The 26,229-nt window shown below is 46.0% G+C and overlaps 1 protein-coding gene across 1 annotated transcript in view; it reads left to right on the forward strand.

Annotated features, from left to right (window-relative positions):
- Positions 1-26,229, forward strand: part of LOC101686749 (gamma-2-syntrophin-like) — a 179,829-nt gene that overhangs the window by 35,389 nt on the left and 118,211 nt on the right. Inside the window, 1 exon segment of the mRNA XM_045069242.1 lies at positions 20,246-20,307. Within this exon segment, the coding sequence (XP_044925177.1) occupies positions 20,246-20,307 (62 nt within the window).

Genomic DNA, 26,229 nt, shown 5'->3' on the forward strand with positions numbered 1-26,229 from the left:
GCTAAGATTCTCAACAAAATCCTAGCCAACAGGATCCAACAGCACATTAAAAAGATTATCCACCATGACCAGGTGGGATTCATCCCTGGGTTGCAAGGATGGTTCAACATTCGCAAATCAATCAATGTGATACAAATTAATATGAGAAGAGAGAAGAACCACATGGTCCTCTCCATCGATGCAGAAAAAGCATTTGACAAATCCAGCAGCCGTTCCTGATTAAAACGCTTCAGAATATAGGGATAGAGGGGACATTCCTGAACTTCATAAAGTCTATTTATGAAAGACCCACAGCAAATGTCATCCTCAATGGGAAAAAGCTTGCAGCCTTCCCGTTGAGATCAGGAACACAAGGATGTCCACTCTCACCACTCTTGTTCAACACAGTATTAGAAGTCCTAGCAACAGCAATCAAACAACAAAGAGAAATAAAAGGTATCCAAATTGGCAAGGAAGAAGTCAAACTGTCTCTCTTTGCAGATGACATGATTCTTTATATGGAAAACCCAAAAGACTCCACCCCCAAACTACTAGAACTCACACAGCAATTCAGTAACGTGGCCGGATACAAAGTCAATGTACAGAAATCAGTGGCTTTCTTATACACTAACAATGAAAATACAGAAAGGGAAATTTGAAAATCAATTGCATTTACTGTAGCACCAAGAACCATAAGATCTGGGAATAAACATAACCAAAGAGGTAAAGGATCTGTACTTGAGGAACTACAGAATACTCATGAAAGAGATTGAAGAAGACAAAAAGATGGAAGACCATTCCGTGCTCTTGGATCGGAAGAATAAACATTGTTAAAATGTCTATACTGCCTAGAGAAATCTATACTTTTAATGCCATTCTGATAAAAATTCCACTGGTATTCTTTAAAGAGCTGGAGCAAATAATCCAAAAATTTGTATGGAATCAGAAGAGACCCTGAATCACTAAGGAAATGTTGAAAAACAAAAATAAAATGGGGGGCATCACATTACCTGATTTCAAGCTTTACTACAAAGCTGTGATCATCAAGACAGCATGGTACTGGCATTAAACCAGACACATAGACCAGTGGAACAGAATATAGAGTCCAGATGTGGACCCTCAGCTCTATGGTCAAATAATCTTCGACAAAACAGTAAAAAATATAGAGTGGAAAAAAGACAGTCTCTTCAATAAATGGTGCTGGGAAAACTGGACAGCTATATGTAGAAGAATGAATCTCGACCATTCTCTTACACCATACACAAAGATAAACTCGAAATGGATAAAAGACGTCAACGTGAGACAGGAATCCATCAGAATCCTAGAGGAGAACATAGTAGTAACCTCTTCGATATCAGCCACAGCAACTTCTTTCAAGATATGTCTCCAAAGGCAAAGGAAACAAAAGCGAAGATGAACTTCTGGGACTTCATCAAGATCAATAGCTTCTGTACAGCCAAGGAAACAGTCAAGAAAACAAAGAGGCAACCCACGGAATGGGAGAAGTAATTTGCAAATGATAGTACAGACAAGAAGTTTATAGATTCTTAAAAATATTATTTATTTATTTCAGAGAGAGAATGAGAGAGAGCATGAGAAGGCAGAATGTCAGAGGGAGAAGCAGACTCCCCATGGAGATGGGAGCCTGATGGGGGACTCGATCCCAGGACTCGGGGATCACGACCTGACCAAGGCAGTAGCTCAACCAATGGAGTTATCCAGGCACCCAGAGTTTATTGATCTTAACTCTCACATATGAGTCTGGGGACTGTTTTGGGTACTTTCTGTGGAAGTCGTGTAGTAATGATTGGGGTTCATTTTTTTCACAGGTGGTTCTCTGATTGTTCCAACAGGGTTGTTTGAAAAGATTGCCCCTTCCTCATTCAACTTCTTTGGCCCTTTTAGTAGAAATCCATAGGCTCCGTCGCTGGGTGTGATCTCTGGGGAGTCATGCGTGCGTATGTGCACACACGTGTATGTACGGATACACACACATCTCTCCTATGCCAGCACAACACTGCGCTGATGGCTGTAGCATACAGGAAGCCTTAAGGTCACGTGCGTCTCACCACACTGCGGTGACCCCCAGACAACACAGGTTTGACCTTCACGGACCTTCTTATACGTGGGTTTGTTCTTTTGGTGAATACAGGACAGAGCTGTAATTGTGTTTTGTCTTTCTCGTGAATTTCTTAGTAATACTTTCTTTCCTCGAGCTTCCTTTGTTGGGAGAGCACAGCGCACCAATGGCTACGACATTGTGTTCACTGCGTGTGTTTTGGGTAAGGCTTCGGTTGGAAGCAGGCACCCGTGGTTACATCTGGGGTGGTCAGAAGTTGTGCGTGGACTTTTGACTGTGTGGAGATGGTGCCCCTCACACCCCGTGCTGTGCAAGAGGAACGGCTTACAGAAGCCTCACTCTTAATCCGCACGTGTCTGCCGCTAATCAGAAAATGCAATACTGAAGACAGAAAACCAGATGGCATCTCCATTGTTCCATGACTTTAGGGACTATAGCTAAGTCCCCTGAAAGTCTGCCACAAGTATTAATATCTAATGGATTTCAAGGACGAGTGAAAATCCCTCAAGTGATGTAATTTTCTAAGTCAAGTGTGACTATTAAATATGGTCTATGTAAATCCTGGCTCTGAGCCCAGTGGAGAAGCTATAAATCCTATAATATGGGATAGAACAAAACTATGACTTTAATTCCAAATAAAAGTACACACTCTAGTTACTTTTGTCCCAAAAAGTACATGCCTTCTTATATTAGGATGTTTATATTCACTAACTTGCTGGAGTCCTTATGTTTTATTTGCCATAATCCTCTGAAAGCTTTTGATGTCGTAATCCCGTGTTGGGGTGTGAGGCACTTTTACCCAAAATAAAGCCTGATAGTAATGCGGACCAATATGTAGCTGAGAAAATGCATCCCACCGCGTGGAATTCAGAGCCAGCCAGGTCCACAGGTGGGCTCAGGGCTGCGTTAGGACATGACTCCTTCCAGGGAGGAGAAGACCCACTGCTTTCCCAGGAACGAGTTTCTTTGTTGTCATTGTGAGACCCGACAGCAGTGGGTCTCATAGTTCATGGTAACCACCAAGACATAAATGGCAAGAAGTTTCCTGGGAGACCGTATGCATCTCGTGGCTGGGAGGCAGATTCTCTGTGCTCTCAGATGGCAGGGAGAGGACCAGGAGGTCCATGCCGCTCCCGGGGGACCGGAACAGCAGTGATGTTACTCAGCTGGGCATGAGTGTCTGTGGTGCAAATGAAGAAGAGGATGTTCATTAGAGTTTCATGGAGAACACGGCATATTTTTGTGGCAATTACCAGCACCCTATGCCAAACTGAAAAGCAAACATTAGACTATTTTATAGAACAAAAATTCTAAATATGAACTAGCAGAAGTAAGAAGGAGAAAACAGGTGTAGGAATTAAAGTAGTGATATTGAAAAAACCATGATTTCTAAGAATACAGAGCCAAGTGGCACCTGGGTGGCTCAGTGGGTTAAGCCTCTGCCTTGGGCTTGGGTCGCGACCTCAGTGTCCTGGGATCAAGCCCCACATGAGGCTCTCTGCTCGGCAGGGAGCCTGCTTCCCCTTCTCTCTGACTCTCTGCCTACTTGTGATCTCTCTCTCTCAAATAAATAAACAAAATCTTTAAAAAAAAAAAAAAGGAATACAGAGCAAAAAAAAAAAAAAGGACAGGAAAAAAGATAAAAAGGATAAGGGATACGGAAGACAGAAAGAATTCTATATATTCCTATAGAAGAAATCAAAGAAATGGAACAGAAACTGTCATCAAAGTACAATTACAAATTTCCTTGGTACAGTATTTATTTCTGTCATCCTCAGAAATATACTATTGACATTCAGAATTTCCAAAGTAAATGGATTTAAAGACTTCAGGAATTCCTGGGGAGAAAAAAAAGTACATCAGTAAAATAAAATTTGAAAGAAGATGATGGTTAACTGAACAGAATTCACCTCACAGCCTCCAAGGGACCCTGGAAAGAGACTGTGACCTGGCGTGTGCGCCAGCTCCATTTGCCTCTTTTGTGTCTGGTCCTGGAGGTGTCATCAGGTTGGCTGAATGAGCTCCACGGCGCCTGGGCCTGGGGCAGAGCCTGGCCAGGACTTCATTCCTTCCACCCTCTGCTCCTCTGCAGCAGATGTGTGACTCCCATGCTGCACTCCTAACTGGCAAAGCGCAGTCCAGGGGGCTTTAGGGTCTTCAGAGCTGTGCTTGCATCACTACAATTTGCGTGAAGAACTTCTCACGCCCAACAAAAGGGCCCCTGGCCACTGAGCAGTCGCTCCCCGTGACCCGTCTCCCCAGGCCCATGCAGCACTGATGGACTTTTGACACAGATCTGCCCATGGAGGACATTGTACCATAGTGGAACCACATAGTGGTCTATGTGACTGGCTTCTTTCCCTTATCACCATGACCTCAACAGTCATCCACACTGTAGCAAGTTTCAGACTCTAGGTTTTATCATTGCAGAATATGTCCCACTGTGTCTCAGCCCATTCCCGGATGTTGTGGTTCTCCACTTTGGTGCTGCCACGGATAAGGCTGCTGTGGACATTCATGAGCAGGTAGCTGAGGGGACCTTGAGGAGGGCTTGCTGGGTGTTGTGGACACTCTGGCTTCAGCCTGTTTGAGGGATGGCTCAGCTGTTCTCCAGAGATTTCCAGCTCTATTTCGTGACTGTTGAAGTTGCTGGTCAGGTCTGCATCTTGGAGAGCTCGTAACGGAGAGCGTGTCATGAGGGTCACATCCTGACCAGCGGGACGAGAGACTCCCGCTTCTTCATGTCCTTGCAGAACTCACCAGTGTTCCTGCTAAAGAACTGACAGTCACTGGGTGGGTGTAAAGTCTTAATGGTTTTGATTTTCATTTCTGCAGTAAGTAAAAATGTTAAATAGCTTTCCATATGTTTATTGGCCATTTGCATGTTTTTCTAGGAGAGTTGTGTGTTCAGATCCTTTACTCATATTTTAATTGAGTTTGCTTTATTCAGTTATAAGGTCTTTAAAAATACTTTGCATGATACACTTGCAAATATCTTGCAGATATAGATGTGTGGTTTGCAGGAATATTCTGCCTCTGTGGGCTCTTTGTTTTCTTCATGGTATCCCTGACTGAGTTTTTATTTTGGTCTTTTTCTTTTGTCACGTATTCTTTGGTGTTTTATCTGATAATCCAGTACTTTTCCAAAGTCCTGAAGGATTCCTCCTATTTTCTCCTAAGATATCTATAATTTTAGTTGTCACTTTTTAAGTAAAGGGTCCATTTTGAGTTAAGTTTTGGTATATAGTATAAGGAAGGAATACAAGTTCTTTTTTCTAGATGTGGATGTCCAAGGTGTCCCAGCAGCATTGACCAAAAAGTCTATCCTTTCCCCTACTGGATTGTCCTGTCCAGTCTTGTTGAAAATAAGTAGGTCACACATGTGAGGGTCTATTTCTGGATTCTCAGTTTTAGTCCATTGGTCTGTGTGTCTGCCCTTGTCCTTTTGTGATCTGTTCCTTGTGGGAAGTTTCAAAATTGGCAAATGTGAGTTCTCCAATTTTGTTCTTTGTCAGGATTGTCTTGGCTATCCTGGGTCCCTTGAATTTCCACATAACTTTAGGATCAGCTTGTCAGTTGTAGCAAAGAAGCCACTCGGGATCTTGATAAAGGTTGTACTGAGTCTGTAGCCCAGTCCGGGGATGGTCACCATGTTCAGCCTTCCCATCCAGAGGCATGGATTCTTTCCGTCGATGTAGTTCCTTAATTTCCTTTAACAGCGTCAGGTAGTTTCAGAGTTCTGCCTCTATTTTGTTAAAATTATTTCCAGTTGTTTTATTCCTTTTTTGCTCTTAAAAATGGAGTTTTCTTAATTTCAGTTTTAGATTATTCACTGCAAGTGAACTGAAATACAGTAGAGACACAACTGGTTACGTGCTAGTCTGGAATCCTGCCACATTTCTCAACTCATTTATTGGTTCAAATACTCTTTGGGTGGATTCCTTGGGTTTTCTGTTTGTAAGATGATATAATCTGCAAATAGGTGAGAGTCTTAATTTCTAATATAGCTGCTCACTAGTTCTTTTATAATTATTAAGCCTTTTTTTTTTTAAGAGAAGTTTAAGACTCACAGCAAAATTGAGGGGAATTTGCACCTCTGCTGCTCACAGGTGTACAGCCTCCCTGATGCTGAACATCCCATCCGAGGGGACCGGAGGGGACCTCTGTTATGGCTGATGTTTATGGCTACTTCACTATCACACGAAGTCCACAGTTCACCTTAGGGTCCGTGTAGTGTCGTAAATCCTGAGTTTGGGCAAATGGACCGTGAGAGGTGCTCATTGTTAAGAGTGTCATGCAGAGTAGTTTCACTGCCCTGAAAACCTGCTGTGTTCTGCCCGCTAGTTCCTGCCCTCATCCCCAGAGAGGGCGCAGGAGGAGAGGGCAGGAGAGCGTGAGGAGCCCCGGGCAGCCAGTGCTCTTGGGCGGGCAGGCAGAGAAGGCAGGCAAGCGGGGGTGCAGGCTGTGTGTGCTCAGGAGGCCCGAGCCCAAGAAGCGAGGAAGCACTGAGAGGTGCAGTGCGGGGCTAGGCAGGACAGGAGCATGTTTGTGTTTTAAAATTGTTTGGGTGCCTGTCGGAGAGAGATGGGAGAGGAGCCCATTAGCTGCCAGGGACCAAGCTGAGCTCAGCAGACTGGTGTGGACCCTGCGCCAGGGCTACGCTATCGAGAAGTAGAGGCCCTCCCGGTGTTGGGAAGTCCTGCTTGCGGGTGCTGGCGCTGGAGGGCTGCAGTGTATGTGTGAGGGGGGCGCGAGGGCCTCTCGATCAAGGGATGAGGGGCAGAGGAGAGACACTTGGAGTAGAGCCTCCCTTTGCGTGGCCTCAGGCATCCTCTGCCATCACCAGTGCCGTGTGGCGTGTGACACCTGGGAAACTGACTTCCGTGCTCATACTCTAAGATGTGACATCTCGCTTGCACTCAAATGTTTAGAAAATGTTCAGAACAAAACTTAAAAGGATTATTTAAAGGCTCACAGGAGAACAGATTTTTAGAGCAGATTACAAAACAGAAACTGTAAAGAATCAGATGGAAAATTTGACTACATTACAGTGAAAATATCTACATATACATAGATTTATTTTTACCTTTTTTCCCAAAAAAGACAGCAGAGCTAAGCTTAACTGACAAACCAGATGCTGGAAAAGCATGTTTTCAATTAATAGACAAAGGATTTATTTCCATATTAGGGAAATAATTAAAAATTAATTACAAAACACCCAGTGGTGTAGACAGGAAATCCAATGCCCAGAAATCTCCGAGGACAATAAACGTGGATGAGGCTCTGGTGGCTCACGGGGACAGGGGAAGGGCAAATTCTCATGAAGGATGAACTACTTCACAGTAGTTCAGTGAGATTGAAAAACAAAATAAAAACATGTTATTCCCAAATATTGTATCCCTAGTGGGTTGCTGGAAACTCAAACGCTACTTTGTAAGTCTCTACGAGCGTGGTGGGGAGCAGTCTGGCTGGAGAGTTGAAAATGCCAGTGCCTTTCAATGCAGACAGTGTGTTTCTACGCGGGTACCCAAGACGTCCCCATGCTCTTGAGCAAGGGCCCGTGTCAGACTCCCCGTGGTCACATCATGTGAAAACCAAAATGTTGTATGTGGCCTGGGAGCCAGCCAGTGTCTGTTCATCAAGGATCAGAGCAGAGTAGTTCCTGACAGAAATCGCTCCGGATGACAGTCCGGGAGATTGTGCACGCAGGGCACGTCCTCAGTGACGTGCCCCTACCCCGTGGGGATGTCATGTTCTTGCCCCGTGGGGATGGCATGTCCCTGCCCCATGGGGATGGAAGGACCCTGATCCCATGGGGATGGAGTATCACTCGGACATGAGAATAGATAAAGTGGGTCTTCCTCTGGTCACACGTCTACACTGAGGCGGCCGTGTGGATGGCAAAGGTAGTTCTAGTACTGCCTCCTTCCTGAAATGTTAAGGTTGTGTTAACTACTGTTAGGAATTTATTTGTACATAAATATGTGGTAAAAGTATAAAAACTGTCATTGGGTGGAATATTTGTTACTGTGGTTAGCTCTGAAGAGGAAAGGGAGTTGGCTCCCCAGACACGCTTTTGAAGGAGTGTATGTGCAGGGCTGCCAGCGTGACTTGGCTGAGCGTCTGCTTCTTGATTTCGGCTCAGGTCATAAGCTCACGTCACACACCGAGCCCTGGGCTAAGCATGGGGCCTGCTCCAGAGTCTCTCCTCCTCCTCCTGTCGTTTCCCCCGCTGTGTGCGTGCTCACTCTCTGTTTCCAAAGAAAAAACAAATATAAAAAATAACAAGTATGTATGCACATACACACATACAGAAGTGTGGGCACACGGAATGTGAATGTCTGCACATGGAAAGATGTGAGATGAACAGGCAGACGCAGAAATATGTGCATGCAGGGACGTGAACACACGCGTGTAAATTTATGTGTGAGCACAGACACGAGGGTACATGTATGCAAGTATTTGAGAGCAAATGCACAGATATGGAAGTATAAGTACATACACACAAGTACTTAGAAACATACCAAAAGTATACAAATATTTCTATAAGTAAGGATTATAAAGTAAACATATGTGTGAATTAAGATTATGTACATTTTGGGGAGGAGTCAAGATGGCGGAGAAGTAGCAAGCTGAGACTGCTTCAGCTAGCCGGAGATCAGCTAGATAGCTTATCTAAAGATTGCAAACACCTGAAAATCCATCGGCAGATCGAAGAGAAGAAGAACAGCAATTCTGGAAACAGAAAAACAACCACTTTCTGAAAGGTAGGACCGGCGGAGAAGTGAATCCAAAGCGACGGGAAGATAGACCCCGGGGGGAGGGGCCGGCTCCCAGCAAGCGGCGGAGCAACAGCCCACAAAATCAGGACTTTTAAAAGTCTGTTCCGCTGAGGGACATCGCTCCAGAGGCTAAACCGGGGCGAAGCCCAGGCGGGGTCAGCGGGGCCTCAGGTCCCGCAGGGTCACAGAAGGATCGGGGGTGTCTGAGTGTCGCAGAGCTTGTGGGTATTGGAACGGGAAAGCCGGCTACAGAGACAGAGCCGACAGTAAGCTCGCAGCTCCGTGTTACCTTGAACCGGTCGCAGGCTCGGTGAGCTCGGAGCACGGCGGGAGGTCAGGCAGACGGGAGTAACTGGGCACTGTTCTCTGAGGGCGCACTGAGGAGTGGGGCCCTGGGCTCTCGGCTCCTCCGGGCCGGAGACCAGGAGGCCGCCATTTGTATTCCCGTCCTCCAGAACTCTACGGAAAGCGCTCAGGGAACAAAAGCTCCTGAAAGCAAACCCGAGCAGATTACTCACCCCGGCCCCGGGTAAGGGCGGTGCAATTCCGCCTGGGGCAAAGACACTTGAGAATCACTACACCAGGCCCTTCCCCCAGAAGATCAACAAGAAATCCAGCCGAGATCAAGTTCGCCTACCAAGGAGTGCGGTTTCAATACCAAGGAGAGCAGCAGAATTCCAGAGGAGGAGAAAGCCAAACACGGAACTCATGGCTTTTTTCCTGTGATTTTTTTTAGTCTTGCAGTTAATTTAATTTTTTCTTTTTCATTTTTTTTTTCTCGCCTTCGGGTAAAATTTTTTTTTAACTGTTACCTTTTCTTTTTTAACGATCTTTTACTAGTTTATCTAATATATATATTTTTTCTTTTTTACATTTTTCTTAGGTGTTTTCTTTTTTAAAAAATTCTTTTCTTTTCTTTTCTTTTTTTTTCTTTTCTTTTTGTTTTTTTTTTCTTTCTTCCTTTTTGAACCTCTTTTTATCCCCTTTCTCCCCACTCACGATTTTGGATCTCTTCTAAATTGGTTAAAGCATATTTTCCTGGGGTTGTTGCCACCCTTTTAGTATTTTACTTGCCCCTTCATATACTCTTATCTGGACAAAATGACAAGACGGAAAAATTCAACACAAAAAAAAGAACAAGAGGCAGTTCTGAAGGCTACGGACCTAATCAATACAGACATCGGTAATATGTCAGATCTAGAGTTCAGAATGACAATTCTCAAGGTTCTAGCCGGGCTCAAAAAAGGCATGGAAGATATTAGAGAAACCCTCTCGGGAGATATAAAAGCCCTTTCTGGAGAAATAAAAGAACTAAAATCTAACCAAGGTGAAGTCAAAAAAGCTATAAATGAGGTGCAATCAAAAATGGAGGCTCTCACTGCTAGGATAAATGAGGCAGAAGAAAGAATTAGTGATATAGAAGACCAAATGACAGAGAATAAAGAAGCTGAGCAAAAGAGGGACAAACAGCTACTGGACCACGAGGGGAGAATTCGAGAGATAGGTGACACCATAAGACGAAACAACATTAGAATAATTGGGATTCCAAAAGAAGAAGAATGTGAGAGGGGAGCAGAAGGTATACTGGAGAGAATTATTGGGGAGAATTTCCCCAATATGGCAAAGGGAACGAGCATCAAAATTCAGGAGGTTCAGAGAACGCCCCTCAAAATCAATAAGAATAGGCCCACACCCCGTCACCTAATAGTAAAATTTACAAGTCTCAATGACAAAGAGAAAATCCTGAAAGCAGCCCGGGAAAAGAAGTCTGTAACATACAATGGTAAAAATATTAGATTGGCAGCTGACTTATCCACAGAGACCTGGCAGGCCAGAAAGAGCTGGCATGATATTTTCAGAGCACTAAATGAGAAAAACATGCAGCCAAGAATACTATATCCAGCTAGGCTATCATTGAAAATAGAAGGAGAGATTAAAAGCTTCCAGGACAAACAACAACTGAAAGAATTTGCAAATACCAAACCAGCTCTACAGGAAATCTTGAAAGGGGTCCTCTAAGCAAGGAGAGAGCCTACAAGTGGTAGATCAGAAAGGAACAGAGACCATATACAGTAACAGTCACCTTACAGGCAATACAATGGCACTAAATTCATATCTCTCAATACTTACCCTGAATGTGAATGGGCTAAATGCCCCTGTCAAAGGACACAGGGTATCAGAATGGATAAAAAAACAAAACCCATCTATATGTTGCCTCCAAGAAACACATTTTAAGCCCGAAGACACCTCCAGATTTAAAGTCAGGGGGTGGAAAAGAATTTACCATGCTAATGGACATCAGAAGAAAGCAGGAGTGGCAATCCTTATATCAGATCAATTAGATTTTAAGCCAAAGACTATAATAAGAGATGAGGAAGGACACTATATCATACTCAAAGGGTCTGTCCAACAAGAAGATTTAACAATTTTAAATATCTATGCCCCCAACGTGGGAGCAGCCAACTATATAAACCAATTAATAACAAAATCAAAGAAACACATCAACAATAATACAATAATAGTAGGGGACTTTAACACTCCCCTCACTGAAATGGACAGGTCATCCAAGCAAAAGATCAGCAAGGAAATAAAGGCCTTAAACGACACACTGGACCAGATGGACATCACAAATATATTCAGAACATTTCATCCCAAAGCAACAGAATACACATTCTTCTCTAGTGCACATGGAACATTCTCCAGAATAGATCACATCCTCGGTCCTAAATCAGGACTCAACCGGTATCAAAAGATTGGGATCATTCCCTGCATATTTTCAGACCACAATGCTCTAAAGCTAGAAATCAACCACAAAAGGAAGTTTGGAAAGAACCCAAATACATGGAGACTAAACAGTATCCTTCTAAAGAATGAATGGGTCAACTGGGAAATTAAAGAAGAATTGAAAAAAATCATGGAAACAAATGATAATGAAAATACAACGGTTCAAAATCTGTGGGACACAACAAAGGCAGTCCTGAGAGGAAAATATGTAGCGGTACAAGCCTTTCTCAAGAAACAAGAAAGGTCTCAGGTACACAACCTAACCCTACACCTAAAGGAGCTGGAGAAAGAACAAGAAAGAAACCCTAAGCCCAGCAGGAGAAGAGAAATCATAAAGATCAGAGCAGAAATCAATGAAATAGAAACCAAAAAAACAATAGAACAAATCAACGAAACTAGGAGCTGGTTCTTTGAAAGAATTAATAAAATTGATAAACCCCTGGCCCGACTTATCAAAAAGAAAAGAGAAAGGACCCAAATAAATAAAATCATGAATGAAAGAGGAGAGATCACAACTAACACCAAAGAAATACAAACTATTATAAGAACATACAATGAGCAACTCTACGCCAATAAATTTGACAATCTGGAAGAAATGGATGCATTCCTAGAAACATATAAACTACCACAACTGAACCAGGAAGAAATAGAAAGCCTGAAGAGACCCATAACCAGTAAGGAGATTGAAACAGTCATTAAAAATCTCCAAACAAACAAAAGCCCAGGGCCAGACGGCTTCCCGGGGGAATTCTACCAAACATTTAAAGAAGAACTAATTCCTATTCTCCTGAAACTGTTCCAAAAAATAGAAATGGAAGGAAAACTTCCAAACTCATTTTATGAGGCCAGCATCACCTTGATCCCAAAACCAGACAAGGATCCCACCAAAAAAGAGAGCTATAGACCAATATCCTTGATGAACACAGATGCGAAAATACTCAACAAAATACTAGCCAACAGGATTCAACAGTACATTAAAAAGATTATTCACCACGACCAAGTGGGATTTATTCCAGGGCTGCAAGGTTGGTTCAACATCCGCAAATCAGTCAATGTGATACAACACATCAATAAAAGAAAGAACAAGAACCATATGATACTCTCAATAGATGCTGAAAAAGCATTTGACAAAGTACAACATCCCTTCCCGATCAAAACTCTTCAAAGTGTAGGGATAGAGGGCACATACCTCAATATCATCAAAGCCATCTATGAAAAACCCACCGCAAATATCATTCTCAATGGAGAAAAACTGAAAGCTTTTCCGCTAAGGTCAGGAACACGGCAGGGATGTCCATTATCACCACTGCTATTCAACATCGTACTAGAGGTCCTAGCCTCAGCAATCAGACAACAAAAGGAAATTAAAGGCATCCAAATCGGCAAAGAAGAAGTCAAATTATCACTCTTCGCAAATGATATGATACTATATGTGGAAAACCCAAAAGACTCCACTCCAAAACTGCTAGAACTTATACAGGAATTCAGTAAAGTGTCAGGATATAAAATCAATGCACAGAAATCAGTTGCATTTCTCTACACCAACAGCAAGACAGAAGAAAGAGATATTAAGGAGTCCATCCCATTTACAATTGCATCCAAAACCATAAGATACCTAGGAATAAACCTAACCAAAGACACACAGAATCTATACTCAGAAAACTATAAAGTACTCATGAAAGAGATTGAGGAAGACAAAAAGAAATGGAAAAATGTTCCATGCTCCTGGATTGGAAGAATAAATATTGTGAAAATGTCTATGCTACCTAAAGCAATCTACACATTTAATGCAATTCCTATCAAAGTACCATCCATCTTTTTCACAGAAATGGAACAAATAATGCTAAAATTTATATGGAACCAGAAAAGACCTCGAATAGCCAAAGGGATATTGAAAAAGAAAGCCAACGTTGGTGGCATCACAATTCCGGACTTCAAGCTCTATTACAAAGCTGTCATCATCAAGACAGCATGGTACTGGCACAAAAACAGACACATAGATCAATGGAACAGAATAGAGAGCCCAGAAATAGACCCTTAAATCTATGGTCAACTCATCTTCGACAAAGCAGGAAAGAATGTCCAATGGAAAAAAGACAGCCTTTTCAATAAATGGTGCGGGGAAAATTGGACAGCCACATGCAGAAAAATGAAATTGGACCATTCCCTTACACCACACACAAAAATAGACTCAAAATGGATGAAGGACCTCAATGTACGAAAGGAATCCATCAAAATCCTTGAGGAGAACACGGGCAGCAACCTCTTCGACCTCTGCCACAGCAACATCTTCCTAGGAACAACGCAAAAGGCAAGGGAAGCAAGGGAAAAAATGAACTACTGGGATTTCATCAAGATCAAAAGCTTTTTCACAGCAAAGGAAACAGTTAACAAAATCAAAAGACAACTGACAGAATGGGAGAAGATATTTGCAAACGACATATCAGATAAAGGACTAGTGTCCAGAATCTATAAAGAACTTAGCAAACTCAACACCCAAAGAACAAATAATCCAATCAAGAAATGGGCAGAGGACATGAACAGACATTTCTGCAAAGAAGACATCCAGATGGCCAACAGACACATGAAAAAGTGCTCCTTATCACTCGGCATCAGGGAAATACAAATCAAAACCACAATGCGATATCACCTCACACCAGTCAGAATGGCTAAAATCAACAAGTCAGGAAATGACAGATGCTGGCGAGGATGCGGAGAAAGGGGAACCCTCCTACACTGTTGGTGGGAATGCAAGCTGGTGCAGCCACTCTGGAAAACAGCATGGAGGTTCCTCAAAATGTTGAAAATAGAACTGCCCTATGACCCAGCAATTGCACTACTGGGTATTTACCCTAAAGATACAAATGTAGTGATCCAAAGGGGCACGTGCACCCGAATGTTTATAGCAGCAATGTCCACAATAGCCAAACTATGGAAAGAACCTAGATGTCCATCAACAGATGAATGGATCAAGAAGATGTGGTATATATACACAATGGAATACTATGCAGCCATCAAAAGAAATGAAATCTTGCCATTTGCAACAACATGGATGGAACTAGAGCGTATCATGCTTAGCGAAATAAGTCAAGCAGAGAAAGACAACTATCATATGATCTCCCTGATATGAGGAAGTGGTGATTCAACATGGAGGCTTAAGTGGGTAGAAGAAGAATAAATGAAACAAGATGGGATTGGGAGGGAGACAAACCATAAGTGACTCTTAATCTCACAAAACAAACTGAGGGTTGCCGGGGGGAGGGGGTTTGGGAGAAGGGGTTGGGATTATGGACATTCGGGAGGGCATGTGATTTGGTGAGTGCTGTGAAGTGTGTAAACCTGGTGATTCACAGACCTGTACCCCTGGGGATAAAAATATATGTTTATAAAAAATAAAAAAATTAAAAAAAAAAGATTATGTACATTTTGTGTTGGACATAGAGATGCACAAAGTATTTTATTTTTAATAAGTTTTTTGCTTTAATTCCAGTGTAGTTAGGTGCATAGAATGTTTTACATTTTGCCCATGAGCTTACACTCACACAAAATAAAGGAAGTCGGTGGGCGGATTTTTCATTAGAATGTTCCGGTTCTAACCGTGCTCAGCTCTTTCCCAGCTAACTCTGCACTCGCCAGGTGAGTGCTGTCCTGTGGGTGGTGCCAGGCACTGAGGTTTGGGATACAAAGCAGGCTTCTAGGAATGGCAGATTTTCAAGTAAATGGTATCTTGTATCTGGTCAGTCCTTTCAAATCATCCTCAGCCTCGGTGTGGCTGGAGTGACCCGGCCGCTGGCCGCTGGACTTTGCACCGACCCTCAGGGCTCTTCTGTATTTTCTGGTGTTTGGCACCCACAAAAATCTGTATGTAGATATGCTTTGGCCAACAAGTTGGCCACTTACAACTGGTAGGAATGTAATGATTTAACGATGAGGAATTCACAGCGATGTTTAGAATCCTGATTTCTGAGGTAGCTCTTAAGTCCTGGGGAGATCAGAGTGCAGGGGGAGGGCTGTCCTGGGGAGAGGGGGGTGCAGGGGAAGGGTTGTCCTGGGGAAAGGGGAGCGTAGGGGGAGGACTGTCCTGGGGAGAAGGGGATTCAGGGGAAGGGCTGTCCTGGGGAGAGGGGGTGCAGGGGAAGGGCCTTCCTGGGGAGAGGGGAGTGTGGGGGAAAGGCTTACCTGGGAGGAGAGGCAAGGACAGGCAGCTATGGGGGCTGGACTGTGACTTGGTCTCCCGGCTGCTGCTACAGGGTTCCCCAAGGGTCAGGGCCCACCCCGCAGGAACACCTGCTTTCTGTGGTGAACACGGAGGGTCTCATGGTGGCCAGGATGGGCTGTGCTCAGAGCGGACCCGAGAATCCGCACAGCAGTAGCAGGGGACAGTGGTGAGGAGAGGCTGACCCGCGGGAGGCTGGGGAGGCCCCGTCCAGTTCCAAGTGGTCTGTGCCCTGGCAGCAGACTTGACAGGTGGGTGCACGGCCCAAGGTGAGTGATAGTCTGATCATGGCCCGCGAGGTCACAGTGGTTCTGCCACATAGTGATGGGAACCCTGCCTCACTATGCTGGCTGCGGAGGAGGGTGTCTGTGATGTTACCACTGATCAGGCCTGTAGGTGTGACCTCAGTGTTAGCCTGCTGTCCACCACCAGTACTGACCATGGCAGTCCCAGGGACATGAAGAGACATGCTGTGTGCACTCCTTCTGAGAAGCTGAATGTTCTGTGTGAATATACCCTGAGCCAGGCGGCTCTTCGCGGTGGGCTTCAGGGCAGTCCGAGGGAGGCAGCTCTCCACGGTGGGCTTCAGGGGAGTGGCAGTGAGGTAGCTTAGTCTGGGCTTACAGTTAGACGAGGGAATCAGACTGAATGCTGGGCGCCCAGCTGTCCACTGGACCCACCCGCCACTGGGCGACAACGACAGAGCAGAAACCCATAGGTCAGAGCAGCATCCTGATCCTGAGCGCCGACTAGGACGTGCTGAGCCAGGTCTGGGTCCTTCCATCTGTGACTCTGTGACTGTGTTCCCACTGGGAAGCAATCATTGGTCTTCTTCTGACATTTTATAACTGTTGGCCTGGATGTTGTGTGCAGGGGTGAGTGGATAGGAGGCAAGCCAAAGCCGGTGACAGGTGTAATCCCTCTGTGGAGGGGTGTAGTGGGAAGGGCAGGGATGAGCTGAAGGGGTGAAGGCATTGTCCCTAGCAGAATGCCAGGCTGGAGGGGTCAGTGTGGCACCAGACCCCAGAGCTTGTCCAGTGGCTCTGGGAAGAGGGGGAGAAGGTCCATATCCTTATAGTCACCCAGCAGCAGCTTGTTCGGACTCTCCTGGCTTTGTCTCAGTTAAGAAGATATCTGAGCATGGCAGTGCTGTGGGTCCCAGAGGAGTGATGGCTCCAGGAGATGCAGGGGTGGTCGTCAGCACCCAGACACTGGAGCCCTCCACGGGTGTCACCTGGGGGCAGTTTGGGGGATAGTGTGTCTGCAGATGAGCAGCAGCTGCATTCCACATCCACTAACCACCATGCACAAAGTCTGGCTTCCTTCATCCACACGTGCAGGTGCCCCCTGGCACCTCTCATGCTGTCACCGGGGGTGGGGGACGCTGCCCTCCTCAGGATCCCCCATACAGCAGAACCTGTAGGGGTTCCGGGAGGGGTTTACTCTAAGAAATAGGCTCATGTCATGACAGAGGCTGAGAAGTTCTCCAAGATCTGCCCGGATATCTGAGAACCAGGACAGCCCCTGGTGTAAGCTCCATATTGCGTCGGAAGGCCTGAGAACCAGGGGAGCCCATGGTCTGGTTCAAGTGTAAAAGCAGGAAGAACTGATGTCCCAGTTTGGAGACCACCTGGCAGAGGAAGTCTCTCTTGTTGTACAGAGCATTCCCTTCTTTGTTCTGTCAGGCCATCAGCTGATCGGATGAGACTCACCCACACTGAGGGGAGCAATCTGCTTTCCTCAAAGTCCACTGATTTGAAAGTTACTCTCATTCAAAAACATTTTCACAGGGCGCCTGGGGGGATCTGTCAGTGAAGGGTCAGCCTCCAGTTCAGGTTAGGGTCCCAGGGTCCTGGGATTGAACCCCGCATGGTGTGGGGGGTGGTCCCTGATCAGCAGCGAGTCCACATCTCTCTCTCCCTCTGTCCCTACTTGTGCTCTCTCTCTTAAAATAAACAAACAAAATTTCTCTTAAGGAAGAAAAATATGTTTCACAGAAATATCCCAAAAAATGTCTGACCAGATTCCGGGTACCATGATTCAGTCAAGTTGTGCACAAAATGAACCATCACGGGGGCCAGATGCATATGTGAGTTGGTTTCTGGGGACAGAGAGGTGAGGCGAGTTCGCCGTGGTGGCCCCGTACTTCCACGGGGAGACAGGACACCCTGGAGCACCTGGGAGGTCAGGGTGGGCTCCCTTCATGGGAGGGTGGGAGAGGTGGGCAGGGAAGGGTTTCTCAGGCAGATGGAGTAGTGCGTGTGAATGTTCAGAGGAAGGAGCAAGTGAGGTCATTGGTAATTGGGGGCCAGAGATGAGGCTTCATAGGATCTGCCAAGAAATTCAGACTCTGCTCAGTGCAACAGAGAATGTCATATGCAAAGTGGGATTATTGGTTGTTTCAGTGTGTTTGAGTGCATTTTTCAAATACCTATAGGTTTGGTTGTGATACAGACAGTGTTGCAGATACTCCAGTCCTGGAAGCTGTGAGGTGGGTGATGTGTTCATCGGAACAATTTAGGTGAGAGGCGATGCTTTGAGTTAGGAAGGTGGCTGTGAGATTCAGAAAGTGGAAAGATGGAGAAGCACCAGGGCTTGGCTGATGACACAGGGACATGGGGCAAGGGGCTACAGAGTGACCCCCAGGTGTCTCACTTGGGCCAGGATGGCAAGTGGCAGGGCCAATCTCAAAAGCATGGCCAGCAACCCCCCAGTCTGGGGTTTGAGGCTGGTTCTCCCCCGCTCCTATGTCTGTGCCTTTTCTCCGAGCCTGATGCTCGGTCACCAGTTGGTGACACAGAGGAGACCCGCTCCAGCAGATGGCTGCTGGGCTGGGGACTCGTGTCGCCAGAGGCCCCCCGCTCCAGGAGTGACTCACATGTACGGGAAGGGTGCAGTTCACAGAGTCACGCCTCAGCCTCTCTGTCCATATGGGGTCTGAGCATGCTGCAACTGTGTACCGAAGACTGTGATTTTTCTCCAAATTTATATTAATGATTATTTTCTAAAACATGGAAAAGTTGAAGAACGATCCCAGTAAATGCCCATATACCCATTACCCAGTTTCCATAACTGATGTTTTTATATGTTTTCTTCATGTACGTTGTGCATGTGCTGCGTACATCATGAGTTTCAGCCCCAAACCCACAGCCTGTCCTCCCATCGGGCTGTCTGTCATCACGATCTGAGTTTCTCAGTTGGTTAAGGGAGGGACTCCTGGACCTCTCCCTCTCTGTCATTCACTGTTTACCAACACTGTTTTGTCTGATGGCATTCGCATTGACTGGGGTCCTCCTGAGTCCTGTATGCCCTCAGGTCTGGCAAAGTGACTTCCTCTTCCATGGACCAACAGCCCCCCCACCCCCCCTCCATGAGAGACATGCTCGAGTTCCTCTTGGAAGGACAAGGTCAGCGCTTCTTGCTTGTCCGGAGCCCTGGGCTTCGGTGGCAGCCGTCGGGACAGGATTTTCTGCTTCTCGGCTCCTCTTTCTCCTTAACTCTCTGAGCCGTGGTCCACACGCTGGGCTGTGCGTTTATCTAGTGTGTTCCGGCCTGTTACCGGGCCCGGCCGTGGGTGGGGAGGCTCCCACAGCTCTGCAGGCCGCCTCCTGGTCTCAGCACATGCCCCATCTCTGGGTCGTCCTGTTCTGACACTGCCAGATCTCAGGTTGACCCTTGTCACTTCTTTGAGGGACCCAGAAATGGACCCCCAAATCTCCTAGGAAGTTGCATTTGCTTTTTTTACTGGGCTTAATTGAATATGTAGAAACAAACCTTCCAAGACAATGGACAAAGCAAGACAATGTACTTTTATACTGTCAAGACTTTCACATCTCACCCTACAGGACTTTTGCCTGGATTTGCTTTTTCTTTTCTGTCCCAGTGAGAATTGTGAGTTCTAGTAATCCTATCATGCTGGCGCGTTCACTAGTCCCGTGTGTACACAAATGCTCTCCGGATGAGGACGCCATAATCTCGTGGGGAACGATGAAGCGGGGTTTTGCGGATTTCTCACTGTCGAACTTCAGAACATCTTCAGTTATGAACAGACAGACCAGTGTGATGGGCTCGGTTTTGTGAAGCTGTTCTGTTTGTGGTCATAGTATCCATTTAACAATCAGCTTCAATATTTAAATTAGTTTCTAATATTTGGGTTTTAGTATTTTTCTTTTGACTTCATTTAATTTTTGAAAATGAAAGCCTACCTCGTGCACAGCTCAGTGCAGAGTAAAGGAGCACCAGGGAGATCTCACGACCCCCAGCTACTGGCTCCTGGCTCTTTATGCAATCACTGCAGCTCTTGCTCGTTTATATCTAAATTTTTATTTGGGGGGGGGAAGTGAATGTATATTTTCTTCCTCCTCTTCTGTGTTTCTCCCCTGATGCTCTCCTCTCCTTTTGTAGCAAGACCAGGGAGCTGTGAACTGGTCCTGCCCCCGGGTTCCTATGTTGGCTACTATGTTGCCGTAGGCGGGGATGGGGGGTGGGGGGCCGCCCTCTCTGCTCCAGGGCCGCAGTGGAGGTGCCCTGCCAGCCTCGTTCAGCTGGTCCCCTGCTCATGGATACTCTGTGCTCCATAGACTTTAGCAAATACAAGCTGTGGCAGTTGTATCTGTTGCACGTGTTGTTTTCTGCACTGGGAACATCTTGGAGGAGGTCTTACCAGCCGCATAGTAAGTGCATGACTGACTGGGCGATGGGCACTTCTGTCCCTGGGGTAGGACTCTCTGCACGTGGCTGACACGTTGGGAGCCTGCAGCGGAGGGGATTCTCATGCATGTGTTTGGAGGGTGTTTCCATGTGTTCTTGTGTGTCTCATGAGGTCACTGATAAATTGCTTCTCAGGAGAGGACTTAGGGCCTGGCTTCTGGTTAAAAATGTGTTTTCACAATTCCATGCAAACACAGATATATGGTGTCATCTGTGCCCTGGTCATACCTCAGACACAGGCCATAGGCAGTTTTACCTGCTTTCCTGTAGTCGCCAAGGTTTTCTGAAAGATGTCTAGCAATTTAAAATAAAAAGCTGTAGTCTCTCCACGAGAGCCTGAAATTAACTGTCTAACTCAGTTGTGCCAAGTATTTTTCTGTTATGGTAGCATCGCTGGGACACGCTCCATTAATTACGTGCTGGGCCGATGTGGGTTCAACTGTAAACGTTGTTATGTATAGCTTCATGAGCTGACACCACCTCAGTCTTGTTCTCTGAGACAGCAGGGAGCTCCACTCTGTGATCTACTCTGTGACGTCAGTGTGTGGGAGCCAGGGCTGCACAGACGGTGGAGTCAATCTGCCTCCAAGGGTGTCTCTAAAACGATGTTCCCGATAAGGCTGTCATTTTGCCTTTCAAGTGTGTTTGCTCCTATGAGAAAACTCTGCCGTGTGCCACCAAATTGAGGTAGACATTTCAGATTATGCTCAGTGTGCAGCTATGAAATTAATGTTATCACAGCATTACCTCCAGACGATTGATTGAATGACTTTTTAATTTATTATGGTAACATTATAACCATCAAGAATATTCAAGCACAGTAAGATATTCCAGAACTTTCCATTAGAACTCTGATTCGCATGAGGTAGGTATTTGTCTCCACTTAAAAACGTCCAGGGGCGTCTGGGTGGCTCAGTTTGTTAAGCCTTTGGCTCGGGTCACGATTCCAGGGTCCTGGGACGAGCCCCACATCAGGATCCTCCTCTCTCTCCCTCTGCCTGCTGCTCTGCTTACTTGTGCTCTCTCTCTGTCATATAAATAGATAAAAACTTTAAAAAAAGAAAATCCAAAGGCTTCACTCCCAAATGCTACTAAATCATTGGTTTTAATACTAAATTATAACAAAATAAAGAACATTTTTGTAACTGAAAATTGTGATGATTTCCTGACACAGTCATGCAAAATTAATAAATTCCTTTGCATTCTGACACAGGATTTGTTCACTGGGTGGTGTCTGCATGAGAGTTTTATTTTTCTCACACAGATCAAATTTTGGGGGGGCTGGGAATGACTGGGACAATTTCTAGGGCACAGGGAGTTTGGGGTTGCCCACATGCCCTTCTCCTGCACTTATATAAAGATGATTTTAGTGTAGGGAGTTTGAGAATGATTCCCTATGATTCTGGAATGGAATCCACTTTTCAGTGGATTCTGGAAAGTTTCTGGTGTGGATTCTACATTTTTCTTAGTATTTAAATTACCATTTATTCAAAAAATAAAAACTGTGTTCATTTCCTATCTTATATCTGATTAACATCTGTGTTTTTTGTCAAGAACGAGTTCTGTAGTAAGAAACATGATGTTACAGGAAGGAAAACTCCCAAGACTGAGAATTACATTCAGTATCAACAACTGGGGGACTGAGTTCCGTTTATTTATTTATAACATAAAATCGTGGAATTGAAGTGCCGGTTGGCACCACGACGGGCGTACTGTAGTATTAGAGACATTCTCGGAGGCTTGAGGGGAGAGTGACCTGCAGTTCTCAAGTTCAGTGCCATGAGAGTTCTCCTGAAATTAGGCTTGAAGATTAGCTGCGTGATTTCATGTAAATTTACCCAGAGCCATTAAGAAGGCTTATAGAAATTCTCTGCCAAGTGCTTGCTCCTAAATAGAGAAAAGGCTCTTAGGTAGAACCTGCTGTTTTTCACAATGTTGGTTCTTCCGGTTGGGAATTATACTGACTTTAATTCAGGAAATGTTATACCTTTGCTTTAGGAACACACACTGGGTTTTCTCTTTCAGTTCCGGGTTTTCTCTTTCAGTTCTGGGTTTTCACGGGAGCAGACTGAGTGCTGCACAACCAACCAGCCAGTGCAGTGGGGAACGTCCGTAAGATGCTGTTGTGTCAAAGTGAGTAGGTAGTTGCCCGACAGTGTTTTTCCAGCAGCAGCTCTGGTGCCCTGTGCCTCAGGGAGATGCACCTGTCACCTCGCCCCCATCAGGGACAATGGGCCTCACCCATATGATTCTCTGCTCTAATCCTGGTTGCTTGTTCTTAAGGACGGGGCTTGCACGATGCTGCCAAGCAGCTGAAAAGCAGAAGGGCATGTGCCTGCTGGCTCCAGGCCCTGAGGGAATGGCTGCAGAGACCCTCGGATGGCAGGCAGTTCTCAGCCATGTGTGCCCACGTGGCCCGTGGGACGTGCTCAGGCATGTTTGGAGAGACATGATGTGTGCGTGTGATACACGACATTCCTGATGTGTGCAGACTGCATAGGGTTTCTCCACACCACCATTCAAGAAAGAGAAGTGGCCTCTGCCTCTGACCCTGAACATTTCCACCCCAGGAGGACATCCCCAGCTGCCTGAGTCCCTGGAGTTAGCAGTGAGGACACCATCCTTCCCCGGGCAGACAGGCATCTGGGGCTGTGAGGAACAAGGGCTCGGGATGGGCTAGGGGATCGGATGAGGGAAGACTTACTTCAGGAAGTGAAGAGGCACTAGAACAAGGAGGAGGAGCCCAGGGAAATGATCCTGGATCCAGGATGCTTCCAATGGCCCAGAAGTGTGTGGGGGTCACAGACGAGTCCTCCACAAGTTCAAGCTTGTGAGCTCCGACTAGGGGGCTGAAGACAGGATTCTGTATGCCCTGGTGATGCGCTGAAATGAATCCTTGTTGACTTGGTCTTTGAGTAACAAGTGGTTTTTGTTTACTCTTGGGCCCTGGACTCCTTCAGCTGAGAACTGAGCTGGACGGGAGGCAGTCACGTCCTCAGAGCCTGGCCCAGCTGGTCACTTTGCTCATGTGGCAGCATGTTCTCTGGGCAGGAGCAGATGGAAGTAGCTCCTATGGTGTTTCTCTCCCTTTACGCAGTGACCATAAAATTGGGTGGAATTGTGTTGACACCGTATTTGAGTCTGGGTGATGGGAAACCTGTGTGGTTTTTTTTTTTTTAAGATTTTATTTATTTATTTGACAGAGATCATGAGTAGGCAGAGAGGCAGGCAGTGGGGGGGGGAGCTGGCTCCCCACCGAGCAGAGAACCCAATGTGGAACTCAATCCCAGGACCCTGAGATCATGACCTGAGCCAAAGGCAAAAGCTTAACCCACTGAGCCACCCAGGCGCCCCAGGTAACCTGTTTTTAAAGCAATTCTCTGTAGTCAGAATTTGTGAATAGATGGTGGTGACACTTTGTTTTGGAGGCCAGAGACAATGCTTTAAACTCTGTTAAGTGCAGTGTTGCTGTTAAAGTAGGAAGATGGCTATGTGCATAGGACAGGTAGTGGATCACGGCAGCACAAATCTGAATGTTGTTGCACAGGGTCATCCCAGTTCTCTGCACTGCTGGCCCCCTTGGAGCAGAGGGTCAGTCTGCAAGGACAGGTTGCCCTGTCTTGACCCCAGTGACCATCCCACCTGTGAGGACGGCCGCAGCGTGGGTCTGCAGTCAGTGTGAGTAGAGTGTGTTGCCAGGATGATTGGATTCAGACCTTAGCTGTTTCCAAGGAGAATTGTTCATTGCTCACATCCATGTGCTGCTGGGGGGATGGCTCAGGTGTGGCTCGGGTGTGGGTCAGGTGCGATGCAGGTGCAGCCCAGCTGTGGCTTAGGTGTGGCTGCAGGGTGGCTCAGGTGTGTGGCCCAGGTGTGTCTGCAGATGCAGCTTGGTGACCTCTTGTCCCATGGCCACGTGGGAGAAAATGCACTCGGAAGTCTAGGCTGGTACGAATGAGGAAAGAGACTCGGGAGTGACTGGTGATGAGGGAAAAGCAGTTCCACACCCACAGCACCCACTTAAAGGTGGGGTGGGGCCTGCCTGTGTGGGCTCTGTCTCGTTGACCCCATCTGCCCAGGTCGGGAAGGGAAGACTGGGGCACACCTGGGGCCAGGCCAGGTTTAGGGTGAGGGCCAGTCTGCTGATCCCTGGTTTAGAAAGTAAAGTAGAAGAAAATACCTGTTTGGAAAATCCCAAGTAAAGTGAGGACCAACATGAAGAAAACTTAAGAGTTTAAATTTTTGTGTTGTTGTTCAGATCATTCTGTTATTGGTCAGACCAGTCATAAAATTAATTGGGTCATTCCATCTGAAAAATTTAAATATTAAAATTTAAATACATGAATTGACTAAGGTTATACCATCATGTGATACAGGAGGTTGTATTTTCTCCATAAATGAATTGGCAGTCTAACTGTAACACCAATCAAAATACTAAGGATATTTTTAAACAGAAGACATTAATTCTGAGTTTTATCTGCAACAATGAACAGGGAAGAATGAACAGATGGGCCGTTTTTGGGGAAAAAAAAAGACGCTGACCTGTCCTAGCGAATGAGAACAGAATTGTCGCATGCTGTTATAGTGGGAAGGGCGTGTGGCATGGGCGTGAGGCAGGTCACACAGATCGGTGTGCGTGGTCCGTCGGGAGTGAACAGCCTGGGGAGTTTGTTAAATAAATCATGGCAGCAGGAAGTGGATGGCACTGATATAATTGTAGTTATTTTGAAAAAAAAAATTAAGATCTGCTCCATGGATTCCAAATAGGCTAAGAAATTAGTGTAAAAAAATCAAACTATAAAACACTCACTCATAAAACACACCAGACTGTGTTTCTGTCTGATCGTGGACAAGAGTCTCGCAGAGTCAGGAGGAAATCACAGGGACTGACCCGGATTTTCCCCTTTGGGGCTTTGCAGGGTGCTGGTAACTGGAGAGCGTCTGGGCGGGAATGAAGTTCAACTTGGAGGAACCAGGGAACCTGGGGATGTGGAGCACCCGGTGACTGAGAGCAGACAGCAGGGCGGGCTGCAGTGTGGGACAGCACTAAGAGCAGGCAGGGCCAGGCTGGGCGGGTGCCTTGGGAACCCCGTGCACCTGCCTGCTTCCCTGGAGCTCCTAGGAAGGGTCAGCGCCTGGTGCCACAGACAGCATCATCCACTTGCGTGCATTCGTTCTGGAGGCCCCGGGACGGACTGCACTTGGAGATTTGGCATTTTGGGTCCCACGGGATCATGGGTTTGCTCAGCCGGGTCTCAGACACAGAAGTTCCGACGTCCGTGTGAGCACCACAGTAGATTTGTTATTTTATTTTGCTTTGCTGCAGATTTGTAGAGTTTAAAATATATCTTTTAAAACCAGTCCAAGAGCAATAAATAATTTTAATATGACTTGTTAATCAGCGTCTGGAAACTCAAACAGCTATCAGTCATTACTGGACAGTTAATTTCTGGAAGTTCTTTCCACCATTCAGTGTCAGATGCAGACACACGGCTTTTAATTGAAAACCGCTCTAGCCTTGTTTTATGGGATTTCAGGATTATTAATCCGACTCTCCAGCAGAGTTCCTGTCCAGGCACTAAGAACGAGCATTGAATAGAAAGTAGGACAGGAAGTTCGTCCTCCTCCCTGTGGATTTCAGGTGCTCCGGGGCATCTGTGAGAACTTGGTAGAGGTCA

The sequence above is a fragment of the Mustela putorius genome, unplaced genomic scaffold, assembly GCF_011764305.1.
Source record: "Mustela putorius furo isolate JIRA1106 unplaced genomic scaffold, ASM1176430v1.1 tig00003914_pilon_pilon_pilon, whole genome shotgun sequence".
NCBI lineage: Eukaryota > Metazoa > Chordata > Mammalia > Carnivora > Mustelidae > Mustela > Mustela putorius.